Source organism: Dipodomys spectabilis, unplaced genomic scaffold, assembly GCF_019054845.1.
Source record: "Dipodomys spectabilis isolate Male_0828 unplaced genomic scaffold, ASM1905484v1 ptg000416l, whole genome shotgun sequence".
Lineage (NCBI taxonomy): Eukaryota > Metazoa > Chordata > Mammalia > Rodentia > Heteromyidae > Dipodomys > Dipodomys spectabilis.
The window spans coordinates 458,673-481,527 of record NW_024871093.1 but is presented as its reverse complement, the minus strand read 5'-3'; the positions used below and the strand labels follow the sequence as shown (position 1 = coordinate 481,527).

Below are 22,855 nucleotides of genomic sequence, written 5' to 3'. Positions count from 1 at the left end.
ACCATACCACCACCCCTGCCACACCACCAACCCCACCCCACTAACGCCCATCACCACCCCGCCACGCCACCACTACCCCACACTACCACCCCACCATACCACCACCCCGCCACACCACCAACCCCACCCCACTAACGCCCATCACCACCCCGCCACACCACCACTACCACCACTACCACCCTGCCACACCACCACCCTGCCACACCACCACCCCTCACCCCACTAACGCCCGTCACCACCCCGCCACGCCACCACCACCCCACACTACCACCCCACCATACCACCACCCTGCCACACCACCACCCCTCACCCCACTAACGCCCGTCACCACCCCGCCACACCACCACTACCCCACACTACCACCCCACCATACCACCACCCCGCCACACCACCCTCACCCCACTAACGCCCATCACCACCCCGCCACACCACCACCACCACCACTACCACCAGCCTGCCACGCAACCAACCCTCACCCCACTAACGCCCGTCACCACCCCGCCACGCCACCACCACCCCACACTACCACCCCACCATACCACCACCCCTGCCACACCACCAACCCTCACCCCACTAACGCCCGTCACCACCCCGCCACACCACCACTACCCCACACTACCACCCCACCATACCACCACCCTGCCACACCACCCTCACCCCACTAATGCCCATCACCACCCCGCCACACCACCACCACCACCACTACCACCAGCCTGCCACGCAACCAACCCTCACCCCACTAATGCCCGTCACCACCCCGCCACGCCACCACTACCCCACACTACCACCCCACCATACCACCACCCCGCCACACCACCACCCCTCACCCCACTAATGCCCATCACCACCCCGCCATGCCATCACTACCACCACCCCACCACACCACCACCACCCCACACTACCACCCCACCATACCACCACCAGCCTGCCATGTAACCAACCCTCACCCCACTAACACCTGTCCCTGTCACCACCCCTGCCATGCTACTACTACCCCACCATGCCACCACCCCACACCCCAATACCACCCTACCACCCCCCACACACTACCAACCCACCATACCACCACCCCGCCACAGCACCACACCACCCCATCATAGTTCACAGGCTGCATCCACAGGGCCTCTGGCCGTTGGGCTGATGCGCAGGTCTGCTCACCAGGACATCTGCCATCATAAAGTCAGTGAGGAGTTTAAAGGCGGTATTGCTTCCAGGCCCATTGGCGGGCTGTCCTTGGAGCTTCGTCTCCCACCTTACCTGTCAGAGATGAGGCCGCCCTGTGGCAGGGAGCCGTCTTGTCAGAAATCTGCTCCAAGAAACGGTGTCCTTGGTGCTCATCGTTGACTTGGCCGTGTCACTGGCAGCATCTGGTTTGCTGGTTGGAGTTGTGAGACTTCCCTCTGCCTGTGGTTCTGTGAAGACAGCACAGGCTCTGATGTGGCCTGGGGCCACCATGAACGAGAGGGTGGCGTGTGTGGTCCCAGATGCATCCTTGGGCTCAGCGGGGCGAGGTCCGGGCCTGGCAGCCGAGGAGGGAGAGGCAGGCAGTGCGGGTGACAGAGGCCGTCCCGCGGAAATGCCGTGGCGATGTTCACACGACTCGGCTACAGGGGTCAGAAGTGCGTCTCGGTACTTGAATGTGCTGTTGCCAGCTGGCTCTTCCACTGGAGCTCCCACCCTCGGGAGCCCCTGCCCGAGCAAAGCCCGGCCCATGGTGGCACATTCAGAACAGGAGCCACCTTCGGTCTGTCCCCGCGCTCCCGTGTGTCCCGCGAGGCACCCCGCGAGGCAGGTGGCCCAGTGGAGAGGGCCCAAGGCTGCCTGAGCCAGAAAGTGAGAGGGGGTTGGGCAGGAGGCTCACAGGCAGCCGCTAGGGCAGGTGCCTAAGGAGGGGGAGCCCCGAGCAGAGACGCAGCGGCCCACCCTCGCCAGGAGGAGCAAGCAGCTCAACTCCCACCCAGACACCAAGCAGGGCCTCCCTCCCCACCTGCCACCACGAGGCTCTGTGCTGCTGAGAAGACAGGCATCTCTCTACAACAGAAGGACGAGCCGATGAAGACATTGCAGCATGATAAACTTCTGTCACTTAGCGCTAATGGAGCCTGCTGGAAAGGGAATTGGAAGACAGCGGGACAGCGCCACCTGCTGGGGCCCTGGGGTGGTGCGGCTGCCAGTCTTACCATGGTCACAGTGAGGCCAAGCACACAGCAGATGAGATGTCAAACCCGGCCCTGCCCCTAGCTCTGTGCAGGTCTCTTGCCTTCTCTGAGTCGCTGGGCCTCTCTGGCCCTGGGAGGGCTGATCCATGGCGGGGACGAGCTCCCCTCGTCTCAGAGGTCAAGGGCAGCCTGGTACCACGCCCACCCGGTGCCATAGAAGCACGAGGGAGGCCCGGGTCACACCTCTGGCCTCTGAGCAGCCTCCCAGCTGAGACGCGAGCTCTGTGCTGCACTTCCCCACTGGTCTGTGTCCCTTCTGGGCAGGCGGTGGCAGCCCCCGATGGCCCCACACCTAGTCGGCGGTGAGGGGAGGCAGCGGAGGCATGGCCGGGGCTGCAGGCAGTCCCCGCTGAGGAGGCCTGCCGTTATGGTAGCCCACCCCTAGCTTCACCAGCAAGGGGCCCCCTGCCCCTCACAGGCGGTCAGTGCACAAGGCTGCCGGATCAGGGCTGGGGCTGGCTGGCTGCCTTATGAACAGCCCACTTGTAGCTGCAGGCACCCCCAGCAGGGTGGCTACGACGGTCACTGCAAGCATGCGGCCAGCCTGCAGCCCCCGTGAACACGAAGTGTGGCAGAGGGGGGCCGTGTCCTGCCAGGTCTGCCTCCAGCCCCCGCCCACACCTGTGCGGGGCTCCCAGGGACCTGGAGTGGCTCCAGGCCTCTTCCTGCCCTGCCCTGTGCTTCTGGGCTTGGCTGTGGGGGGCCAGCTCTCCCGTGGGGACAGGCCACACTGGTGTCAGGCCATCAGCATGGAGGGGGAGGTGGCTGGCTGAGAGCTGCTGCTGCTGCAAGCCAGGGCTAGAGGCGGAGCCTCCACACACCTCCTCTGTGTGCAGGACCCGGCCGGCGCTCTCTGACTCACGTCACGGCTTCAGGCTGGCAGGGCCTCCGTTATTCTAGCTGCTACCTGTTTCTGCGCTCTTGGTTTTACTTGGAAACAGACACCTCTAGGGTGAGGGCCCACCACAGGTCCCAGGGGCCTCGGGCCAGGGGTGCAAGAGATGGATGGTCGCGCAATGGCCAGGTGGGCCAGTGAGGGAGGCTGAGCCATGCTCTGTGGCTCCCAGATCAGAGGTCAGCACGCATGCAGGGCGGGTGGGCTTGCTGAGAATGCATACAGGGTGACAATGCGTGACAGACACCGTGTGTCATGATGCGTCTCCTCTAGAGACATGGCAATCCCCCTTCAGGGAAGAGCTGCCCTTTGTAGCGTGCTCTGTGGTGCTCAGTGGGCCCGGGTCGCTCCAGGGCCATCCGCGCTTCATTGCCTCTGCCAGCAAAGTGTCCTGTCGCCTGTAATGACACGCTTCCCGCGGAGCCGGTGGACAGGGCGGCTCCCCGGGCCTCTCCGTCCTGCTGCTCGGCCGGCTCTGCACGCAGCTCGCTGTGCCTCTGGAATGTAGGTCAGGCGGGCGCTGCACAGCCCCCATGTTTGCAGGACGGAAAGTGGAACCAGACAGCTCCTCTTCAGATGCGCATCCTGGCTGGGCTCAGCAGGAATGCCCCTTTTAGGCTGCTAGGTAGCCGGCAGGTTGCTGCCAGCAGGCGGCAGAGCCCTTCATGCAGCGCCTTGCTGGGCCTGGTATCAGACACAACGGTCCCTGCCCCTGAGGCCGGTGGCACGCAGCACAAAGACAGAGCGGGGTCTACATCAGCGCTCCAAGGACCCACGGATCACCTGGCAGCCCCGGGCTTGGCTAAGCCACACGGCCAGGCACAGGGCAGCCTGTCCCTCCGCTTCTGCCGCGGGGCGCGCATCCCCACCGGCCCGTCCCCCGCTGCCCCTGCAGTCCAGAGACCACGACCACACCTGGCTGGCGGCAGCGTTGCCAACAGTCTCCAAATGAATCCGCCAGTGTCCTCAGCCGGCACGGGCAGGGTTGACACCTGTGTGACACCCACTGCCGGCCCGCCCAGCAGCTCCAGTGCCCCCCATGAGACGGAGGGAGCCCTGCTGGGGCGCAGGCGGCCCCGCATGCAGCTCCGCCAGCAGCGCTGCCCTCAGCCCCGTCTGCCGGGGTCCCCACGTTCGCCTGCACACAGTCACCCCACGCAGGATGTAATTAAGTCCTGTGAGCAGCACTTGGGGACATTTGATTATGTAGGAAAATGCCACAGAAGTGTGAGCTGCTGTGCACAGCGGGTTTAGCCGGCAGTTTCTGACAGTGCTCACTGTGGTGTGGAAATTACCTGCCAGGGACGGGGAGCCGGGCGGGGAGGGCAGCAGGCCCCCTCCCCCTGACTCCCCTCCCCACCCTCTCCCCAGGAGCTGCCAGAGCATGACGAGCCTGTTGAGCAACACTGCCTCGCCCAGCAAGGACGGGCCCTCCTCCCTCCCCAGGAGGCCGAGCGCGCTGGCCAAGGCGCCGCTCCGCGCCCTCTACGACCTGCTCATCGCGCCCATGGAAGGGGTGAGTGCGCCCCAGCACGCAGCTCTGGGCTGTGTGGCTTCTGAGACACAAAGACGGGCTGAGACACCGCCCCAGCCGCGGCCTCTCCCGCCTGGGGAGGCTCTCCCTTGCCCAAGTGGCCTTGTCTTCTTGGCAGGGCCAGGTTGGAGTCGTAGGTCGGCTCCACACAGGCCAGGCGCGTCTGGCCTCGGCGCCCTCCCGTGCGCCCGGAGACAGGGACTTTGCCTGTGGGGAAACCTACCCAGGCGCTTCCTAAGACCCAGGGATGCCTCTGTTCCCCCATCCCTCATCCCGGAATCTCCCCGAATGGCCTCAAGCCAGGGCTGTGCTTGCTGCTAAGAAGGGGCCTCAGACCCATCAGGAACACTGATTCCGCAGCGGTGGCGGCGGCCCGGGCACAGGTGGCCTGCCAGGTGTCCTGTGGCCACACAGCCCGCCCGCCTGGGCTCCGCGCGGCACTTAGTTCAGACAGTTTTTGGTGAGGGACCTTCACAGACCAAGTGGTGAGCCCGGTCACGCCGTCTCCCTGCTGTGGAGGCCTGTTCAGCCACATACTTTCACCCTCCCTCCCCTCTGCAGCACACCACCCCCATTCAAGCCCGGCCCCCTGGCGGCCTCTCTCCCTCCCTGCGTCCCCTCGCAACGAGGGGAGAGCACAGTGCTGTCACCCACCCTCCAAAGCAGAGCTGGAGGCCGCTGCCTTCACCGCCACCCACTGTCGGCCAGCGAGGAGCAGCCAGCCCTCCCCTGTGCACCCCAGCCCCCCACTGCGCCCCGGCATCTCCCGGGGCTGCATTCATGGATGCCGAGGTGGTGGGTGAGAGCAGAGGGGACCAGGGGAGCTGGCTGTGACTGGCATCCTGTGCTGCGAGGCCACAGCCTCTGCGCAGGAGCCTTCCAGCCTCCTCTCCCGCCTGCCACGGCAGCGCTTACTGCTGCACACTGGGCGCCTCCAGCACTGGACACTGGACTGGGCTCAAGACGGAGCCCCTCAGTCTCTTATGATGACACGGGTTTGAAATCAAAGTCTCACAAGTGCCAGACAGGTGCTCTACTTCTTGAGCCACATCCCCAGCCATTTTTGCTTTCCTAGTTTTTTGAATAGAGTCCCACATTTTTGCCCACATTAGTCTCAAACTGCAATCCTCCTGCCTGTGCCTCCTGCGTAGGTGGTATTACAGGCGTGTATCACCACGCCCCACTTACTTGTTGGTATGGAAAGTCTCAACTTCTTCCCTAGGCTTGCCTCAAAGCGTGGTCCTCCCGGTCTCTGCCTCCCAAGTAGTCAGGATGCCTCTGATTCTCCACCCACACTTCAACCTTTGGTCCCTGAAGGGACTGTCTCTTGGGGCCATCACAGGGCCCGGTGTGTGGCTCATGAAATGACAGGTGTTCCCGAGCTGCTTCTGTGTTCAGTCAGCCGCTAGGCTTTGCCAGGTCTCCACAGTGAGTCTAACACTCTCCCAGAGCGGGGGCAGGATGAGGCTGGGCCCCGGACACACCGAGGGGCCCTGGGTCCCCAGGCAGGAATCAGCAGAGGAGTCAGAGGCCAAAGGCAAGAGGCCCTAGAGCTCCCCGGGGAGGGGTGGAAGGCCTGGCATCCCTGGGCACAGGGAGTGGGCTGCCTTCCAGTCTTTCAGGACTCTCCTGTGGTTTAAAGAATAAGATGTGGGGCTGGGAAGGTGGCTCAGTGGTAGAGCGCTTGCCTTGCATGCTCGAGACCCTGGGTTCAATTCCTCAGCACCACATAAGAAAAAAAAAGCCGGAAGTGGCGCTGTGGCTCAAGTGGTAGAGCGCTAGCCTTGAGCTGAAGAGCTGAGGGACAGCACCCAGGCCCAGAGTTCAGGCCCCACGACCGGACCAAAAAAAAAAAAAGAATAAGATGTGCTCACTGGCTAGTGCTAGCCAGGCTGGACAGCCAGATGCCCTTCCATGGCGCAAGGAAGGGGCAGCTTAGGGATCCGAGCCTAGAGCGACAGGAAGGTTCTGCCAGCTGGTGGGGGAGTTGGAAGGAGGTCACGCTGCCCGATACAGAAGTTTCCTACAGCATCCACCATGGGGGGAGGGCTGGAGGAAGGGACGGGTCCCCGCTGGGCATGCTGGGCCCATCTCTAGGGTGAGAGCCGTCTCTGGGTCTTGACAGCTACAGATTTTTTGTTGTTGTTGTTAATGCTGTCAGCCGTGTGTTTTAACAGTGGAAGGAGTTAGGCTTCTTCAGATGAATCCCAGAGTAAAACTTTGAAGCCATGAAAGTAACCAAGCAAAGCAGGGGCCGCCGCTGGGTGCCAGGGGTGGTGCGTCGCCTGTGCCGGGCATGCTGGCCAGCCTGGCAGCACAGAGAGACAGGTCTCAGCCAGCCGCTGATCTTGGCAATGCGGTGCCCCCACTGGAGCTGGAGTGCGGAGGAAGTCCCCTGTCTCCGGCTGCATTCAACAAGTGCTTACTGGCGTGTGCCGAGGTTGGGGGGCGGGGGCAGCTCAGCCTGGGTGACCCCCATTCTCCCCTGGCCGGTGGAGCAGGGAACCCGGGTGCTGCTTCCTCCTCCTGCTCCAAGCGTGCTGCCTCTTGAGGCCACCAGAGGGCGACAGGACACCACTCTCGACTGCCAGGCACAGGGTCTCACCGAGGCCACCTCCACATCAGCACCTGGGGGCGCGGCGCGGGCACGCAGCGTTTGAGCACGCGACTGCCTTCGTGTGGCGGCTGCCCCACTGCCCGGGGACTAGGCCAGCCAGCACGGAAAGTGGGGCAGGGCAGCAATTCCACCGCTGGCGCCCACTGGCCTTTGATGTGATGTCCCGCTCTTCCCTGGAGCGCCGTCCTTTGCTGTCAGGACGGCAAGTGCGCCTTACATCAGCACTCCAGCCGTCACCAGCCGTTAAGTCACATCCTGTCTGACACCCCGGGGAGATGTCAGAGGGAAAGTTGCGAGTGCTTGGTGTGAAAGGGCCTGGCGTGTGTTTGTGTCTGTGGCGTTGTTTTAATCAGATCAGAGTGAAGGATGCCAGGGCAGATGGGACCAGTCCCAACCGTGCAGAGGCACAGCCCAAAGGGCTCATTGTCGGCTGCAGCAGCATGTGGGTGACGGGACCTCGGGCAGGAGGCACAGCTGCTCCTCCAGCGTCCGGCTGCACGGGCTGATCCGGCTCCAGCCGTGTGGCCTCCAGGCTGGGTTAGCGCCGGACGCCCAGGTTTGCTCATGCGCCTCAGATGCCCAGATCTGAGCACACTCCCGGAGGCCTCGCTTGCTTGTCGGCTCCACCAGGCCCATCTTTAGTTGACGTTATTAAAGTTCCATCTTCTATCAGCAAGTCTTACAAACAGAAGTTTCAGACTGCAAACGAGAAACCTGGGCTGAGAAAGGAAGTGCAGCCCATTCACCTGCTCTGGGGAAGACTCGGCTAACCCACAGCCCATTCTCCACCGAACCCGTGGCCCAGACCTCCCACCCGGAGCAGGCAGGGTGTGCCAGGGCAGGCAGGCGCCAGGGCTCTGCCAAGGATTTCCTACAGGGACTCTCTCGTGTTGCAAAATGGCCCCTGCACAGTCGCGTAGCATGAGGCGCACTCAGCCTGGACGGGAGCAGCAGGACAGGCTGGCAGGGTGGGGGCTCAGAGGGGCTGGATCTGTGCTGTGTGTGGAGCGGGGCTGAGGCCCTGGGACCGCAGCCCCCTTGAGTCCCAATGGAGACACGGGTGGTGGCGCTCACATGAGGACAGCAGCTACCCCAGGCCGCCCATCTCCACAAGGAGGCGGCCACCACAGGCGACAAGGACCAACGCAGCGCGTGAGAGCCAGGAGGCCGCGCTTCCAGAGGGAGGACCTGGGCCTCAGCCTCGCGGACGCACACTTCAGCATGCGTTTCTTGAGCCAAAATCTGGGTGCACACAGCCTGGTAGTAGACACTGTTGCTTTGGAAGCAGCTCAGAACCCCAGGCACCATGCGACCCCTCCTCCCCCGCCGTGGCCCTCCAGGGACCAAAACACAGCTACCACGCGACCCTTGTGTGCCCCCGGGGCCAAAGTAGCTCCAAGCCTGAGCTCAGCCCCTGCGGAACATTCTGGCCTGAGAGAGCGCAGGTCTGGATGCTTGGCTCAGGGCAATCCCAGGGCCTCCGCAAACAGCTGTGAGCAATGCTGGGTGAAGATGAGGTCTCCCCTCGATCCTGGGTTGAATTCTGGAGCTGCATTGCGATGGAGGTCATTTCCATGCTTAACTACGGGGACAGCTGCCAAGGCCAGAGAGTGGGGGGACCGAAACGTAGCGATGAGGAGACAGGAACGGGGTAGCAGCGGGGCCGCATCGGCTGCTTGCGAGCAGCTACCCCGAGCACCCCCCCCCCGGGCTGTGGCAGCTCCCGGCCTCAGCTGTGGGAAAGGATGTAGCTGCCCTTGGGATCGACATGTGCCCCAAGCTGCTGCCCCACCTCCTCATGCCCCCCATGCCCAGGAGCACCCCACTTTCCACTCCACAACGCAGCTTCCCCTCCTGGCCCACGGCCCAGGCAGTGGGCAGCTCTGTGGGCAGAATGAGGAGGCAGCGGGAAGCCCTCACCTCTGGGTGGGGACTGATGGGCGCGGGGCGCGCAGGCGGGCCGCGGGGCTGGGAAGGCACGGCAGCTGTGCGTGTCCTCACGCTGGGAGGGAGGGGCGCCAGCAAGATGGCGGGGGCACCCTTGGACCTGTGCAGGAGGCTCTGGGGTGTCCTCACCCTTCTGCAGGAGGGCAGGCTTTGTGTGTGCGCGTGTGTGTGTGTGTGCACACGCGCGTGTGTGTGTGCGCCAGTACCAGGCTTTGAACTCAAGGTCTCTGCGCTCACTCCGCGTTCTTACGCACAGTCCGCTACTCAAGCCTTGCCTTCAGTTGGACTTTTGCTGGTTATTTTGGAGTCTCTGTGTCTTTCCATTCAGAGCTGGCTTTTAACCACAATCCTTTAGCTCTGAGCCTCCTGGACAGCTAGAATTGCAGGCTTCACTCTCTTGACAAAGCTTGGCACCCAGTGCCTCTGACATGAGAAATGCCCACCCTCACCCGGCAGATACGCAGGACTGGGCCTGGGACAAGAGCACTGGAATGCCCTCCCCGGCCCTCGAGCAGCAGCCCCCCGGGCAGCTGTCCCCCTCACTGCCACGGGCAGCCCGCAGCGCGCCAGCTTCCCAGTTCATAGGAGGATCAGCCTGTGTGTTCTCTGGACACACGGGGGGGGGGGGGCGAACTCTCTGACAGGGCTGGCTGGACTCTGCTGGCTGCTCGTCAGCTGACAAATCTGCAGACAGCGCAGGCCGCTGCTGTCATCTGTCACGTGCAGCGTGGGTTGCTGCATTGTGTGGCCGCTGCCCAGCCCTGCCTTGGCCGACACCCACCAGCCAGCTCCACAGACCCCCCAAATATCTGCCTCCCCAAGTTCGCAATCGTCTTCAGAGCTGCAGTGCCTCTTGGGGTCACAGTGGGGCCTTATTGGAGAAAACGGTGGCTGTGCTCCTGTGGCTTCTCAGGAGGGATGGGGTTCCCATAGCCCACGTTGTCTCCTGGGGACCCAGTGCAGCCGGGGACACCCACCTCCGAGGTGGGTCACAGAGGCCCTGGAGTGCAGCCCTCCAGCCCCACCGACGTCGTGGCCCCGTGCCCGGCAGGCCAGCTCCCGCCGGCTGACGCCCAGGGTGCCCGCGCCGGCCCTGCCTTCCCGGCCCCACCCCGCCGCTGTGCTGCCAGCCTCCTGCAGAAACTTGCCTCTGCAGACCATCCCCTTCGTTCCTGGCCCAGCCTGCACACTGCCCTGGCTCACCAGCAGACCCCGCAGGCCTCCCCGCAGCGGTCAGCCGCCGCCCGCACGGCAGTCACGCGCGCTTGCTTCCCCCGCAGGGCCTGATGCACTCGAGCGGCCCGGTGGGCCGGCACCGGCAGCTGGTCCTGGTCCTGGAGGGGGAGCTCTACCTCATCCCCTTCGCCCTCCTCAAGGGCAGCGCCTCCAACGAGTACCTGTACGAGCGCTTCGCCCTCATCGCCGTGCCCGCCATCCGCTCGCTGGGCCCCCACTCCAAGGTAAGGCGCCCAGGCCGGGCGGGGCTGGGGGGGGGCAGCCCGCCGCCTTCGGTCCTCGCTGCCCACCCAGTTCACGTGAGGTCAGTTTCTGCTTCTCCGGTTTTGGAGATCTTCATGTGGACTCTGCCACGGAACAATGTTCCAAGAGGCGAAATGAGTTCAAGCGGAAACCGCATGAGCGTGTCTCCGGGGCTGAGTGCATCTCAGGTGCGAGGGAGCGGTCTCCCGCACGGGCCCTGGGCTGGCAGCACCGGGCACGGGTGCGGGCGCGGCAGTCTCTGTGAGCCTCTGCCGCGAGCTTCCCGATACTGCGGGCAGCAAGGCGAGCGCGAGACCCCGGACATCGCTGCTCCCCAAGAACAGCGCGAGTCCCGGGACCACAACCTGCTCCTCCGCGCACCCCAGAGCTTGTGCTGGTGCCTCTGTGTGCCCCTCGCGGCCTGCTCCCCACGCGGCCAGGCCTTGGCACACTGGCATCCCACCTCTGGAAGCCACTGAGATGCCAGCCGCGCCCTCCAGCAGCCTCTGCTGTGTCCCCTCCTAGGGCCACCTGAGGAAGACCCCGCCCACCTACTCCAGCTCCTCCTCCATGGCGGCCGTCATCGGCAACCCCAAGCTCCCGTCGGCGGTGATGGACCGGTGGCTGTGGGGGCCGATGCCCTCGGCGGAGGAGGAGGCCTACATGGTTTCCGAGCTGCTGGGCTGTCAGCCCCTGGTGGGCAGCATGGCCACCAAGGAGAGGGTCATGAGCGCCCTCACCCAGGCTGAGTGCGTCCACTTCGCCACCCACATCTCCTGGAAACTCTCCGCCTTGGTGCTCACCCCCAGCGTGGACGGCAACCCTGCCGGGAGCAAGAGCTCCTTCGGCCACCCCTACACCATCCCCGAGTCGTTGCGGGTGCAGGATGACGCCAGCGATGCGGAGAGCATCTCGGACTGCCCGCCCCTGCGGGAGCTGCTGCTCACGGCCGCCGACCTCCTGGACCTGCGGCTGCCTGTGAAGCTGGTGGTGCTCGGGTCCCCGCAGGAGGCCAACGGCCGGGTCACAGCCGATGGGGTGGTGGCGCTGACACGGGCCTTCCTGGCTGCCGGTGCCCAGTGTGTGCTGGTGGCTCTGTGGCCGGTGCCCGTGGCCGCTTCCAAGATGTTCATCCATGCCTTCTACTCCTCTCTGCTGAACGGCCTGAAGGCCAGCGCGGCCCTGGGCGAGGCCATGAAGGTGGTGCAGAGCAGCAAGGCCTTCTCCCACCCCTCCAACTGGGCAGGTAGGCGGCGGCCAGGGGCCAGCCGGGGGAGGCGGGCGCATGCGCCAGGCAGGGAAGGCTGCGGCCCCGAGGCCCGAGGTCTGCTCAGGGTCTCCCGTGGTGCCAGTCGCCCTTTGTGTCACAGTGAGAATGTGGTAGTTGGTGAGCGCTGTGGCCACTTCACAACACTCCGTTTGGGACCCATGCCAGGGGGAGCCCGGCCAGTTGGCCACTGGATGACAGGAAAGCGCCGGTGCCGGTCCTGGCTGCGTGTCCCCGGCCTGTGGTGGTGCTGGCCCCACTGCCCCGGCCATCATTTGGTCGTTGTGGGCAGAGGGGCTGGGCTTCATACGGCAGGCGTTCCTGGCCAGAGACGGGCTGTTCCCAGTGGCAGCATTGCTGAGTGGCGAAAGATGGCTCAGGCAGGGGGCGGGGGAGCCTCTCGAGGCCTCAGGGAGCAGCACCCAGAGGAGCCCAGGGAGCAGCCCGAGGCTCCCCGGAACACCCCAGCACCGCACACCGCACCGGTGGCGTCCACATGCCGCACAGCTGGGCAGTGTGGGCTCTAAAGGGCCGGGGACCGAAGGGCCGGCAGCGGGTGGGCACCTGGCCTGCGCCTGGCTCTCCGCTGGGGCCAGCGCAGGGCTGTCAGCTGCCCGCTGAGAGTCTCCTTGCTGCCCTCCACAGGCTTCATGCTCATTGGGAGCGATGTGAAGCTTAACAGCCCCTCGTCACTCATCGGCCAGGCGCTCACAGAGATCCTGCAGCACCCCGAGCGGGCCCGAGATGCTCTGCGTGTGCTGCTGCACCTGGTAAGGCGGGGCGGGGACGGTGGGGGGGGGCTGGCATCCCCCACCTCGATGCGTCCTGGCTGGGCAGGTCACTTTGGAGCTCCCAGCTCCTGGCACACAGCAGGGCCCGCACTGTCATATCTGCTCTCACAGCTGCTGCCAGTGTCTCCTCGCTCGGGTGGGGCAGAGCCTGATTTTGCCTTGGCTGCACCCACATCTTCAAGGCCTGCTAAGAGGCCGCGCATCATGCCCGCAAAAGTGAAGCCATCACACACCAGTGGCTCACGCCTGTAATCTAGCTGCTCAGGAGGCTGAGCTCTGAGGATAATGGCTCAATGCCAGGCCAGGCAGGAAAATCTGTGGGACTCTTATCTCTAGTTAACCACCAAAAAAGCCAAAAGTGGAGCAGTGGCTCAACGTGGTAGAACCCTAGTCTTGAGCAAAATAAGCTCAGGGACAGCGCCCAGGTGCTGAGATCAAGCCCGGGACTAGCACACAAACACACAGTTATTAAGTCAAGAACAAGGAGGTGAAAGCCATTCCCTGCTTCCTCCTGGAAGTCAGCTTCCCATCCCATTCGACCCTTGGCGGCAGTGGGCTGAGGGCCAGCAGGACCAAGGCCGACGCTGACCGGGGCCCGCCACGCCTCCTCCACCTCTTCTCACAGCGGCCAGCAGTCCCTGAAGGGCGGGGGCGGTGGCCCCCCAGCTCCAGCGCCCTCACGCAGGACCCAGGGGGCCAGGCGGGCAGGCTGCACCTCTGCAGGCAGCTGCGGCTCCTCGCCAGGACGAGGAGAGAAAGCACTCACCGCAGGGCTCCCCAGGGACTTGGCAGTGGGCTTCCTGGGGTCTCCATCACCGCCAGGCCCCGTTCCTGGCTGCTGCCCGACTGCGTCTCTCAGATGGCGCCTCTGCCCCAGCCCTCAGGCTCATGATGGGCTCTCTTCCTCAGCTTCATCTCCTGGGGAGGGTCTGAGTTCTCTAACCAGCCCTGGTGCTCCTTGACCCCAGGGGGCAGTGTCTCCAAGGCCCTCTGGCTGCAGGGACAGCGGGGCCAGTCATTCCTGCCCATGACGCGGGCATCTAAGCCCAGCATCTATGTTGCACTTAAAAAAAAAATTGCTGTTGTTACAAAGGTGACGTGCAGAGGAGTTCCAATTACATACGGCAGGTCAAGAACATATTTCTTTTTGGGCAATGTCACTCAGGTCCTCAAATGCCCCCTAGCCCAGAGTCTTGGGCAGGATCCCCTGGGGAGAGGTCCTGTGCCGGCTCAGTGTGGTTTCAGGCTCGGGGGCTGCTGGTGGGGTCCAGTACCGGCCGTGCCAAGAGCAGAGAAGGGGTGGAAGAAATCCAGGGAAGGGCACTGCCAGCCGAGCTCTGGGATGGGTGGGCCCTGCTGGTATGCCAGAGGTTTTGAAGGATGTGAGGTTTACCTGCAGCGGTGGCAGGAGCGCTCTATTGGGGCAGGTTGGTCTGAGAATTATTTGTGGGCAAATTGAGTTGGTGTCTGTGGAAGAGCGGGGGAGGGACAGAATCCCCCCGCCCCCCCCTCCTGCCCAGCTCCAGCCCTGCTGCTGGCATCAGACCCTGCCTGCATCCGCGCCCGGTGATGACGGCAGCACCACATCCTCTGCCTGGCCCGGCCTCACGCCCGTGTCCCCACAGGTGGAGAAGTCCCTGCAGCGGGTCCAGAACGGGCAGCGCAACGCCATGTACACATCCCAGCAGAGCGTGGAGAACAAAGTGGGTGCCGTCCCCGGCTGGCGGGCCCTGCTCACTGCCGTGGGCTTCCGCCTCGACCCCCCGGCCAGCGGCCTGCCAGCGGCCGTCTTCTTCCCAACCTCAGACCCAGGCGAGCGGCTGCAGCAGTGTAGCAGCACCCTGCAGGCCCTGCTGGGTGAGCAGGGGTGCGGGCAGTGGGGGCAGGGGTGGGGTGCTGCGGGGGAGCAGGGGTGCAGGCAGTGGGGGCAGGGGTGGGGCGCTGCGGGGGAGCAGGGGTGCGGGCAGTGGAGGCAGGGGTGGGGCGCTGCGGGGGAGCAGAGGTTTAGGGCAGTGGGGGCAGGGGTGGGGCGCTGCGGGGGAGCAGAGGTTTAGGGCAGTGGGGGCAGGGGTGGGGCGCTGCGGGGGAGCAGAGGTTTAGGGCAGTGGAGGCAGGGGTGGGGCGCTGCGGGGGAGCAGAGGTTTAGGGCAGTGGGGGCAGGGGTGGGGCGCTGCGGGGGAGCAGGGGTGTGGGCAGTGGAGGCAGGGGTGGGGTGCTGCGGGGGAGCAGAGGTTTAGGGCAGTGGAGGCAGGGGTGGGGTGCTGCGGGGGAGCAGGGGTGCGGGCAGTGGGGGCAGGGGTGGGGCGCTGCGGGGGAGCAGGGGTGCGGGCAGTGGAGGCAGGGGTGGGGTGCTGCGGGGGCCACACTGCAGGCAGTAGGGGTGGTGCGGTACAGTGGGGGCCGCAGCCCCAGTTAGGCCAGGTCTCAGAGCCAGAAGTGGCAGGGTCCCCGTGGCTACTGCACTGACCTGGGGCCCCCAAGCCAGCCAGTCTCCCCATCCCTCATGTGCACGGTCTGAGTGGCATGGCTCCTTTCTGGCGGCCGGAGGCGGGAGGGGGAGCAGCACAGCCAATGCTGGCGGCCGAGCATCTGAGGGGTCCTGAAGGGGAGCCACGGAGAGCAGAGAGGAGCAAGGCCCCACGCACCCCTGTCCTCTGCCCGTCTAAGCTTCTGATCAGTGGCACCAGCGCTGAGCTTTAGGGAGCCCCCTCCCCTCGAGGGGAGCAGCTGGTGCTGAGGCCCCTGTCCTGGCCAGGTCTGCCCACTCCTGCCCTCCACGCGCTGTGCAAGCTCATCACGGCCTCGGAGACGGGCGAGCAGCTCATCAGCCGGGTAAGCGGCCCAGAGCCTTGATTGGCGGGGGGGGGGGGAGGGGGGATGCAGGAGACGGGGTCCTGTCCTGCCGGTCCCTTGTCGTCCCCAGTCCTGTGACTGCAGGGAGAGGGCGGGTGAGGCCTGAGGCAGTTGGCGGAGTGTTCTCTAGACACAGCCCTGGAAGCACAGTGGTTCCCAGGGTGCTCATGGGCAACTCTGGGGTTCCCACGTCTCCTGAGTGTCCTTCCGCACCAGCACCCCGCCCTGGCCAGGCCGAGTGACTGGCGTGACGCCACTGTCCCCGCACCAGCAGGCGTGAGCAGCTCCACCACGCACGCGCCGCCGCTCCCGAAGCCAAGGAGCCCGGGCACAGCAGAGCGAGCGAGCTCTGCTTCCGGAAAGGCCGACCTGGTGCAGGGGTTTGGGGGTGTCCAGTTGGAGACCAGGGAGGCCCAGCCCAGCCTTGGAGCTTCTCTGTACCTGCCGCCCCTCTGTGGGCTGGCGAGGGGGATCTGGGGGGGCCGCCAGGTGTGGGAGGGTGTACCATGGCGCCACCACCTGGCGGGGGCACAGAGCAGTTGTTTCCGGTCATCTTGGAGGTAACAGGAAAACAGAAGGCACTAGTGTGAGAGGCCTCAGCCCACCTCACCTCAATCCACCTCGTTTCCCCAGGGGGGCCAATGCCCCCCTGCCTGTCCCAGACTTGTTCCCTCCTGGAGCCTTGCAATTCGCCTGCCACCTCTGCTTGGGAACTGCACTAGGAGACACTTCCGAATATCACACGCTGAAACACGCAGCGCCCAGGAGGCCTCCAGAATCACGCTAGAATCACAGCCCTGCCCCCGCAGGGCAAGGCAGAGGCCGGCGCGGGAGCTGGGCGCTCCTGGCTCTGGGGCGGGAAGTGTCCTGGGCGGAGCTGCTGCGGCGGGCCTGGCTGTGCATCTCCTGCGTCCCTGCCTCTCGCTGCCTCCACCGCCCGCGTGCATAACTGCTGAGCTTGAGTCTAAACTCTTCTTTCTCTCTTTTTCTTTCTTTCTTACAATCTGCTGGCGGAAGGCTGTTAAAAATATGGTGGGAATGGTGAGTACAACTTTAAGTAGCAACTGCTGTCAGGTGAGCGCCGCACCCGCCCCGCTGGCCCGGGGGTCTGTCCCTTCCTCTGCTCTGACTATCCACCCTTCTGTGTCCTTGATGTGACCCTTGACCTTCCACCCCAACAGCCGGGGCCGAGCCAACACTCAGCGATCACAGGAAGGTCCCTGGGCGACCGTGGGGCCCCCAGGAGCCCCGCGGTGCAGCGTTCATTCCAAACATGAGTTATTTAAATTCATAAAGAAAAAAGGAGTGAGGTGACTAGTCCCCCAAATCCTCCAGCGCCCAGGCAGAGGCGACCACAGGGCCTGTGCTGCCACAGCCTGTGGGCCATGGCGCCCCACAGAGGGCAGGCGGCGTGAGGCACTTCCAAACCAAAGCCAAAGGCGGTACCGTGAGGGAGGCAGCAGGCGAGAGGCTGGCCAGGCCAGGCCAGGCTTGGCTGGCGGCAGGCGGAGGGGAAGCTGCAGCAGGGGGGCCGGCGGCACGCTCACGTCTGTCTCCCTCTCAGCTTCACCAGGTGCTGGTCCAGCTCCAGGCCGGGGAGAAGGAGCAAGACTTCGCATCGGCGCCCATCCAGGTGTCCATCAGCGTCCAGCTGTGGCGGCTCCCGGGGTGCCATGAGTTCTTGGCCGCTCTTGGTAGGACAGAGCGTCCGTGGCTGCATGCTTCATGGCTTCTCGTGGTGCTCTGGGTCCTACCTCCGTGTTTCCGCTTAGAGATGGTGCACTTGGAGTCCAGTGCTTTTGCCTGACTCCCTCCAGCTCTGGCCACCTCCCCCGCATCAGGCATCACCTCTGTCGCTCAGGCGGAGCAGTGTGTCTGTCACAAAGGCACGGCTGTCCCCGCAGGGCCTGGGTCCCCTGGGCAGCCCCCCTGTGGGCCTCTTCCCTAGGGGACGTCCCGGCAGGCCCTGGGCTCCTGCGCTCCAGCGGCCCTCCGGCCTCAGACTCAGGCAGGCCGCGTCTCTCAGCAGGTCGTCTGGCCAATGGCCACTGCTCTGTAGCCACGCCAGGGCTCCTTCAGAAGGGCTGCGGCCTGGGCTCCACCAGAGCCGCCAGCACAGGTGGCTGCAGCTCCCTTGGGCTTTGGCTAAGGGGGACAGAGAGCCCTTTGGGGGGCCCCAGAAAGGGAACTGGTAAGCACTGGCTCTCAGCCCATGGTGGAAGACACAGACTAGGGGTGCTTGGCAGACCCCCACCCCCCTGCAGGGCCTGTTCTGTCCTGGGCGTGCAGGTGCACAGGCGGGGAAGCCAAACATGAATGAGCTGCACACCCTGGCTCACCAGAGCCTGGCTGGGGCAGGACGCGGGCGCTGTGGGGAGAGGCGGGAGAGGCGGGCTGCGTGGGGCAGCGCCATCGCGTCAGGCCGCAGCCCGGCCCTGCCCTGGCCGGGCCCCATGGGGGTCCGGTGCCTGTGCAGGCTTCTTCCTGGGGAAGCAGACATTTCTATCCCATGGCTCCCCAGGCTTTGACCTCTGTGAAGTGGGCCAGGAAGAAGTCATCCTGAAGACCGGGAAGCAAGCCAACCGACGGACCATGCACTTCGCACTGCAGGCCCTGCTGTCCCTCTTTGGTGAGCGCTGCCGCCGGCCCCGCGGCGGGCGGAAGAGCAGCGACCGCTGGCGTGTGTTAGAGAGTCCCAGCAGCAAGCAGAGCGCTTTGCTCTCAGGGTGTTCGGTCCCCGGGCGGGGGAGTTGTGTGCCCAGTGCTGATGTGGGCTGGAGGAACACAAAAGCGGGGTCCAGGGCTGGGGGAGGCAGGGGAGCGGACGGCGTAGTGACAGGACACACCTGTCCCTCGCAGGCCCCGAGGGTGAGTGTGGCTGCGGAGGAAGCGCCCTGGGCCGCCTGGCTGAGCCAGTCTGCCACGGGGGCAGGCCGGCCGTGGGCAGGGCAAGTGCCAGCTGTGACAGGGGCCGTGGTTTGGGGAGTTTGGTCCTGCTGGCTCACCAGGACAGGACGGTTGACAGTGGGGCAGCCGTGGGCTGGAGGTCAGGGAAGAGCAGAGGCTGGGCTCAGTGGTGGCTTCTGGTTGGAAGCTTTGACCCACTTGGGCAGCTGGCTCAGTGTGCTTATCCACACCCCAGGGGTCCACGCACACACACACACACACACACACACACTCAGGCGGGGTGGGCAGGGCAGGTGTGAGCTGTCGGGATCTGGCACATGGCCGAGTGCCCACAAGCCTGGCGGGTTCACAAGGGGGCCGCTGGCACGGAGTGGGCTGGAGCGGGCACAGGGCGGCCCACGCACCCGGGAGTCCTGGGCGCTATGGAGGCCAGGAGATGCCCTGGATAGGAGAACTGCCTGCCGTGGCTGGGCCCTGCCGGTCACTTGGCTTTTTGGTTATGGTGTTCTGGTTATCTGGTGTATGTACTGGTGGTTCCCACGCCTATTAGAGCTAACTGCCGTCGCCATGTTTTGTGCTTAGATTCCACAGAGCTCCCTAAGCGCCTCAGCCTCGACAGCTCGTCCTCCCTGGAGTCCCTGGCATCGGCCCAGTCTGTGTCCAATACCCTGCCCCTGGGCTACCAGCACCCCCCCTTCTCCCCCACGGGGGTGGAGAGCATCGCCTCCGACGCCATCTCCGTGTACAGCCTGAGCTCCATCGCCTCCTCCATGAGCTTCGTCTCCAAACCTGAGGGCGGCTCAGAGGGCGGGGGCCCCCGAGCACGGCAGGACCACGACAGACCCAAGGCAGCGTTCCCGCAGCGGGCGACCCTGCCGCGGCGCCAGCTGTCCCCCCAGGCCCGGCCTGCCGGCGGCGGCGACAAAGACGAGGAGGAGTATGAGGGCTTCTCCATCATCAGCACGGAGCCCCTGGACCCCAAGCAGCCCCGAGCTGGTGCAGCAGGAGGCATGAAGGTCTCGGTCAGCTCCAAGGGGAGCATCAGCACCCCCAATTCCCCCGTGAAGATGACTCTGATCCCCAGCCCCAACTCACCCTTCCAGAAAGTGGGCAAACTGGCCAGCTCGGACACCGGCGAGTCTGACCAGTCCAGCACCGAGACTGACAGCACCGTGAAGTCCCAGGAGGACAGCGCCAAGCTGGACCCCCAGGAGCTGGCCCAGAGGATCCTGGAGGAGACCCAGAGCCACCTGCTGGCCGTGGAGCGGCTGCAGCGGAGCGGGGGCCCAGAGCGGGAGGAGGGCGGCCCGGCGCCCAGCGGCGCCACCGTCTTCCGCGCGTCGGAAACCAGCGCCTTCAGCAGGCCTGTCCTCTCCCACCAGAAGAGCCAGGCGTCCCCTGTCCCTGTCAAGCCAAAGCCCCCGGCCCGGAGCTCGTCCCTCCCCAAGGTGAGCTCCGGGTACAGCAGCCCCGCCCCCTCGGAGCCGTCCAGCAAGGACCAGAGCCCGGCCAGCGGGCGCCCGTCGCCCGGCTGTGACACCCCAGCGTCGCTGACAGAGCCGCCGCTCTTTCGGCTCAAGTACCCCAGCTCCCCATACAGTGCTCACATTTCTCAGTCACCCCGGAACGTGTCCCCCTGCTCAGGACCCCAGTCCCCGGCCTGCAGCGCTCCGTCCCCCGCGCTCTCCTACTCCTCCACCGGCTCCGCCCGCTCCAGCCCAGCCGACGCCCCCGACACCGACAAGCGGAAGCTGGCGGCCATCGACGAGAAGGTGCAGGCCGTGCACAACCTGAAGATGTTCTGGCAGAGTGCTCCCCAGCACCCCACCGGCCCCATGAGAATATTCCGTGGCGCGCCGGGCACCCTGACCTCCAGGAGAGATGTCCTGAGCCTACTCAACCTCTCGCCCCGGCACAATAAGAAGGAGGAGAGCGTGGACAAGCTGGAGCTCAAGGAGCTGTCTCTGCAGCCCTGCAGTGAGGCGCCCCCCAAAGTCCCTGCCAACGGCCACTGGCGCCCCGAGACCTCCGCACTCCCCCTGCCCAGCGGGCCCCCCGCGGCGGCCCCCACTCGCCCTCTGAGACTGCCCACCGCCAACGGCTACAAGTTCCTGTCCCCCGGGCGCTTCTTCCCCTCTTCCAAGTGCTAAGTCCCCCCCCCCCCCGTGCCCTCCGTGCCAGGCACGGCACCACAGGGGCCCCGCTTCCTCGGCCCTCCCCGCCCCCGCCCCGCGCCAGCCAGCCGCACACAGACTGGCCCGCTGCGGGAGGGGCACTGCCGTGCACACGCCACCGTTCCCGCTCGTGGCTCCTGCGGCCACATTCGCCAAAAGCCAGGACTCGGGTGGGCGGGCGCCCGAGGCACGCGGCACTTCTGACCACTGGGCCACTTCCCACGTTTGGTGTGATTTCACAGAAGGATTCTGCACGTGTGGTCACGGTCCTGGGTGGGGAGAGGAAGGCACACATATTTTGCTACAAGGTCTACATGAGTCTTTTTATACACAGAAGTACAAAAGGCTTTTTTAAGGCTTCAGGTGCTGGGGTGTGGGGGAGCAGGTTTACATAAAATCTAAGTTGAATTCTACATGAAAGCGTTATCTTAGCCAAAACCAGAATGATGGTGGTTAAATGCCAATGACTGGAACTGAATTGTAGCAACTTTGGTCTCCTGGTATTGGAACCCCACAGCCAATGCAATAATTCACCTCCAAACGCTTCTGTCCGCAGCTGCGCTGTCTGCCGGCCTGGCCAGGGTCCTCTGGGCCCGGTGTCAGCCACACTTGAATCTTCTGTAACTCTTACACAGGCATTTTAGAACTATGCAATTGTGATTTAAAATGCAACTTTGTGCTTTTAAACCATTACTGACCTTTTTTGTACACGGACAAACATCTTGTTTTATTATCAATAGAACTTTGCAATTTATAGCTATTATTTTTAAAAGCTCAAAAACGTTTTTACAATGTCAAATTTTGAATACTCATCCGTAAGCAATTATCAAGTTTTGGGGGAAATGACTGAAGTCATTCTGTTTCCTTATTGAGGAGAAAAAGAAAAGGAAAAAAGGTGCCACGGTTAGCTAGACTATAGCAGAACCTCGCTTTCCACTCCCGTCCCTTCTACTAGCAGCTCGTCTATAACCCCGTTTCCCAGCCCAGACCCCAAACGCTGCCATCCAGCGTTTGCCATCCAGTCTGGTCAGGGGAACTAGTAACTTATTTTAATAAGAAAAGGAAACGCTGAGAATCACCAAGTCCTCAGTCTTTAGCTAACTCGACAGGTAAGATGCGTAAGATGCTCGCATCCCCTCTGGGCGCACGGGGCCAGCGGGGCAGCTGCAGTGCCCCAGAGAGGCGCTCACTCGGCCCTCCCCACGTCCTCTGCGCTCCCCTGAGCTGCGCCCACAGGCAGGGCAGCAGTCACGGGACAGACGAGGCTGGCACGTTCTGCCCCGGCCCCAGCCCTAGAGGAGCTGCTTCCTAAGGAACGGGTCTCTCATGTTATAGAGGAAAGGAGCGAACAAAGCCACAACTGTAGCACTGTGCATTTAGATAGCCAGGAACCAACCTCACAGCAGACCAGCGGACGCAGGAGCCAAGGCCAGGCCGCCTCCTGCTCAGCCGCCCTCAGCCTCAGCTTCCTCCAAATGCCGGAGCCACGCAGGCCCCGCTGGCCACCTCTAGCCAACACCCCCGCCCCCCCAAGCCAGCACGAGGACTCACAGACTGCCCTGCCCTTCCACTGTTTTAGGTCTCACACTGCACACACAAATGATACATGGGATTATTGGGGATTGGTACGATAATCTTGTCAATCTCAAGGTCACCACAATCACCACGTCACGTTTACTGTCAGTCTCGGGGTTTCTGTACAGGTGGAATGGATGTAAACCAGAGTGGGAGAAAGTAGCCCCGACCGTGCAGGAGAGTGGACGGCCAGAGCGTCTCTCCGCAGATAAGACTGGCGGTTGTGACCCACAGGCTGCTGGCATCTCTGCCCCAAGCGCCTGTGCGGTTCCCACCCCTCGCACCTTCCAGTCCCACCGCAGAAGAACCTACATGCTAGTCCTGATTTTGCCTCGGCCTTTACGAGAAAGTTTGCCAGTTCCTGGTATAGAGGAGAAAAAAAAATGCAACTGGAACGTTGTTTCTACGGAACGCTCCCAGACCAGTCGGGAGACGGACAGGACCGGCTGGCCTTGACAGTCTGTGGACACCCCCAAGGCTCTGCTCCCAGGGCTCTCACCCCACCTGTGCGGGCCGCTGGCCCAGGTAACAGATACTAAGTGTCTTTGCTTTCCCTTTGCAGACTGCATTGGATCTCTACCCTCCCCCCCCCAAGGG

General features: G+C 64.1%; 1 protein-coding gene across 1 annotated transcript in view; it reads left to right on the top strand.

The window, feature by feature from the left end:
* Positions 1–20,668, top strand: part of Ttc28 (tetratricopeptide repeat domain 28) — a 348,362-nt gene extending 327,694 nt beyond the window's left edge. Inside the window, exons 13-21 of the mRNA XM_042667697.1 lie at positions 4,486–4,630; positions 10,493–10,672; positions 11,217–11,937; positions 12,604–12,728; positions 14,375–14,606; positions 15,505–15,581; positions 17,167–17,296; positions 18,124–18,231; positions 19,092–20,668. Coding sequence (XP_042523631.1) covers positions 4,486–4,630; positions 10,493–10,672; positions 11,217–11,937; positions 12,604–12,728; positions 14,375–14,606; positions 15,505–15,581; positions 17,167–17,296; positions 18,124–18,231; positions 19,092–20,659 — 3,286 coding nt within the window. The 3' untranslated portion in view covers positions 20,660–20,668. The remainder of the gene's footprint in view (positions 1–4,485; positions 4,631–10,492; positions 10,673–11,216; positions 11,938–12,603; positions 12,729–14,374; positions 14,607–15,504; positions 15,582–17,166; positions 17,297–18,123; positions 18,232–19,091) is intronic.
* The last annotated feature ends 2,187 nt before the right edge of the window (positions 20,669–22,855 follow it).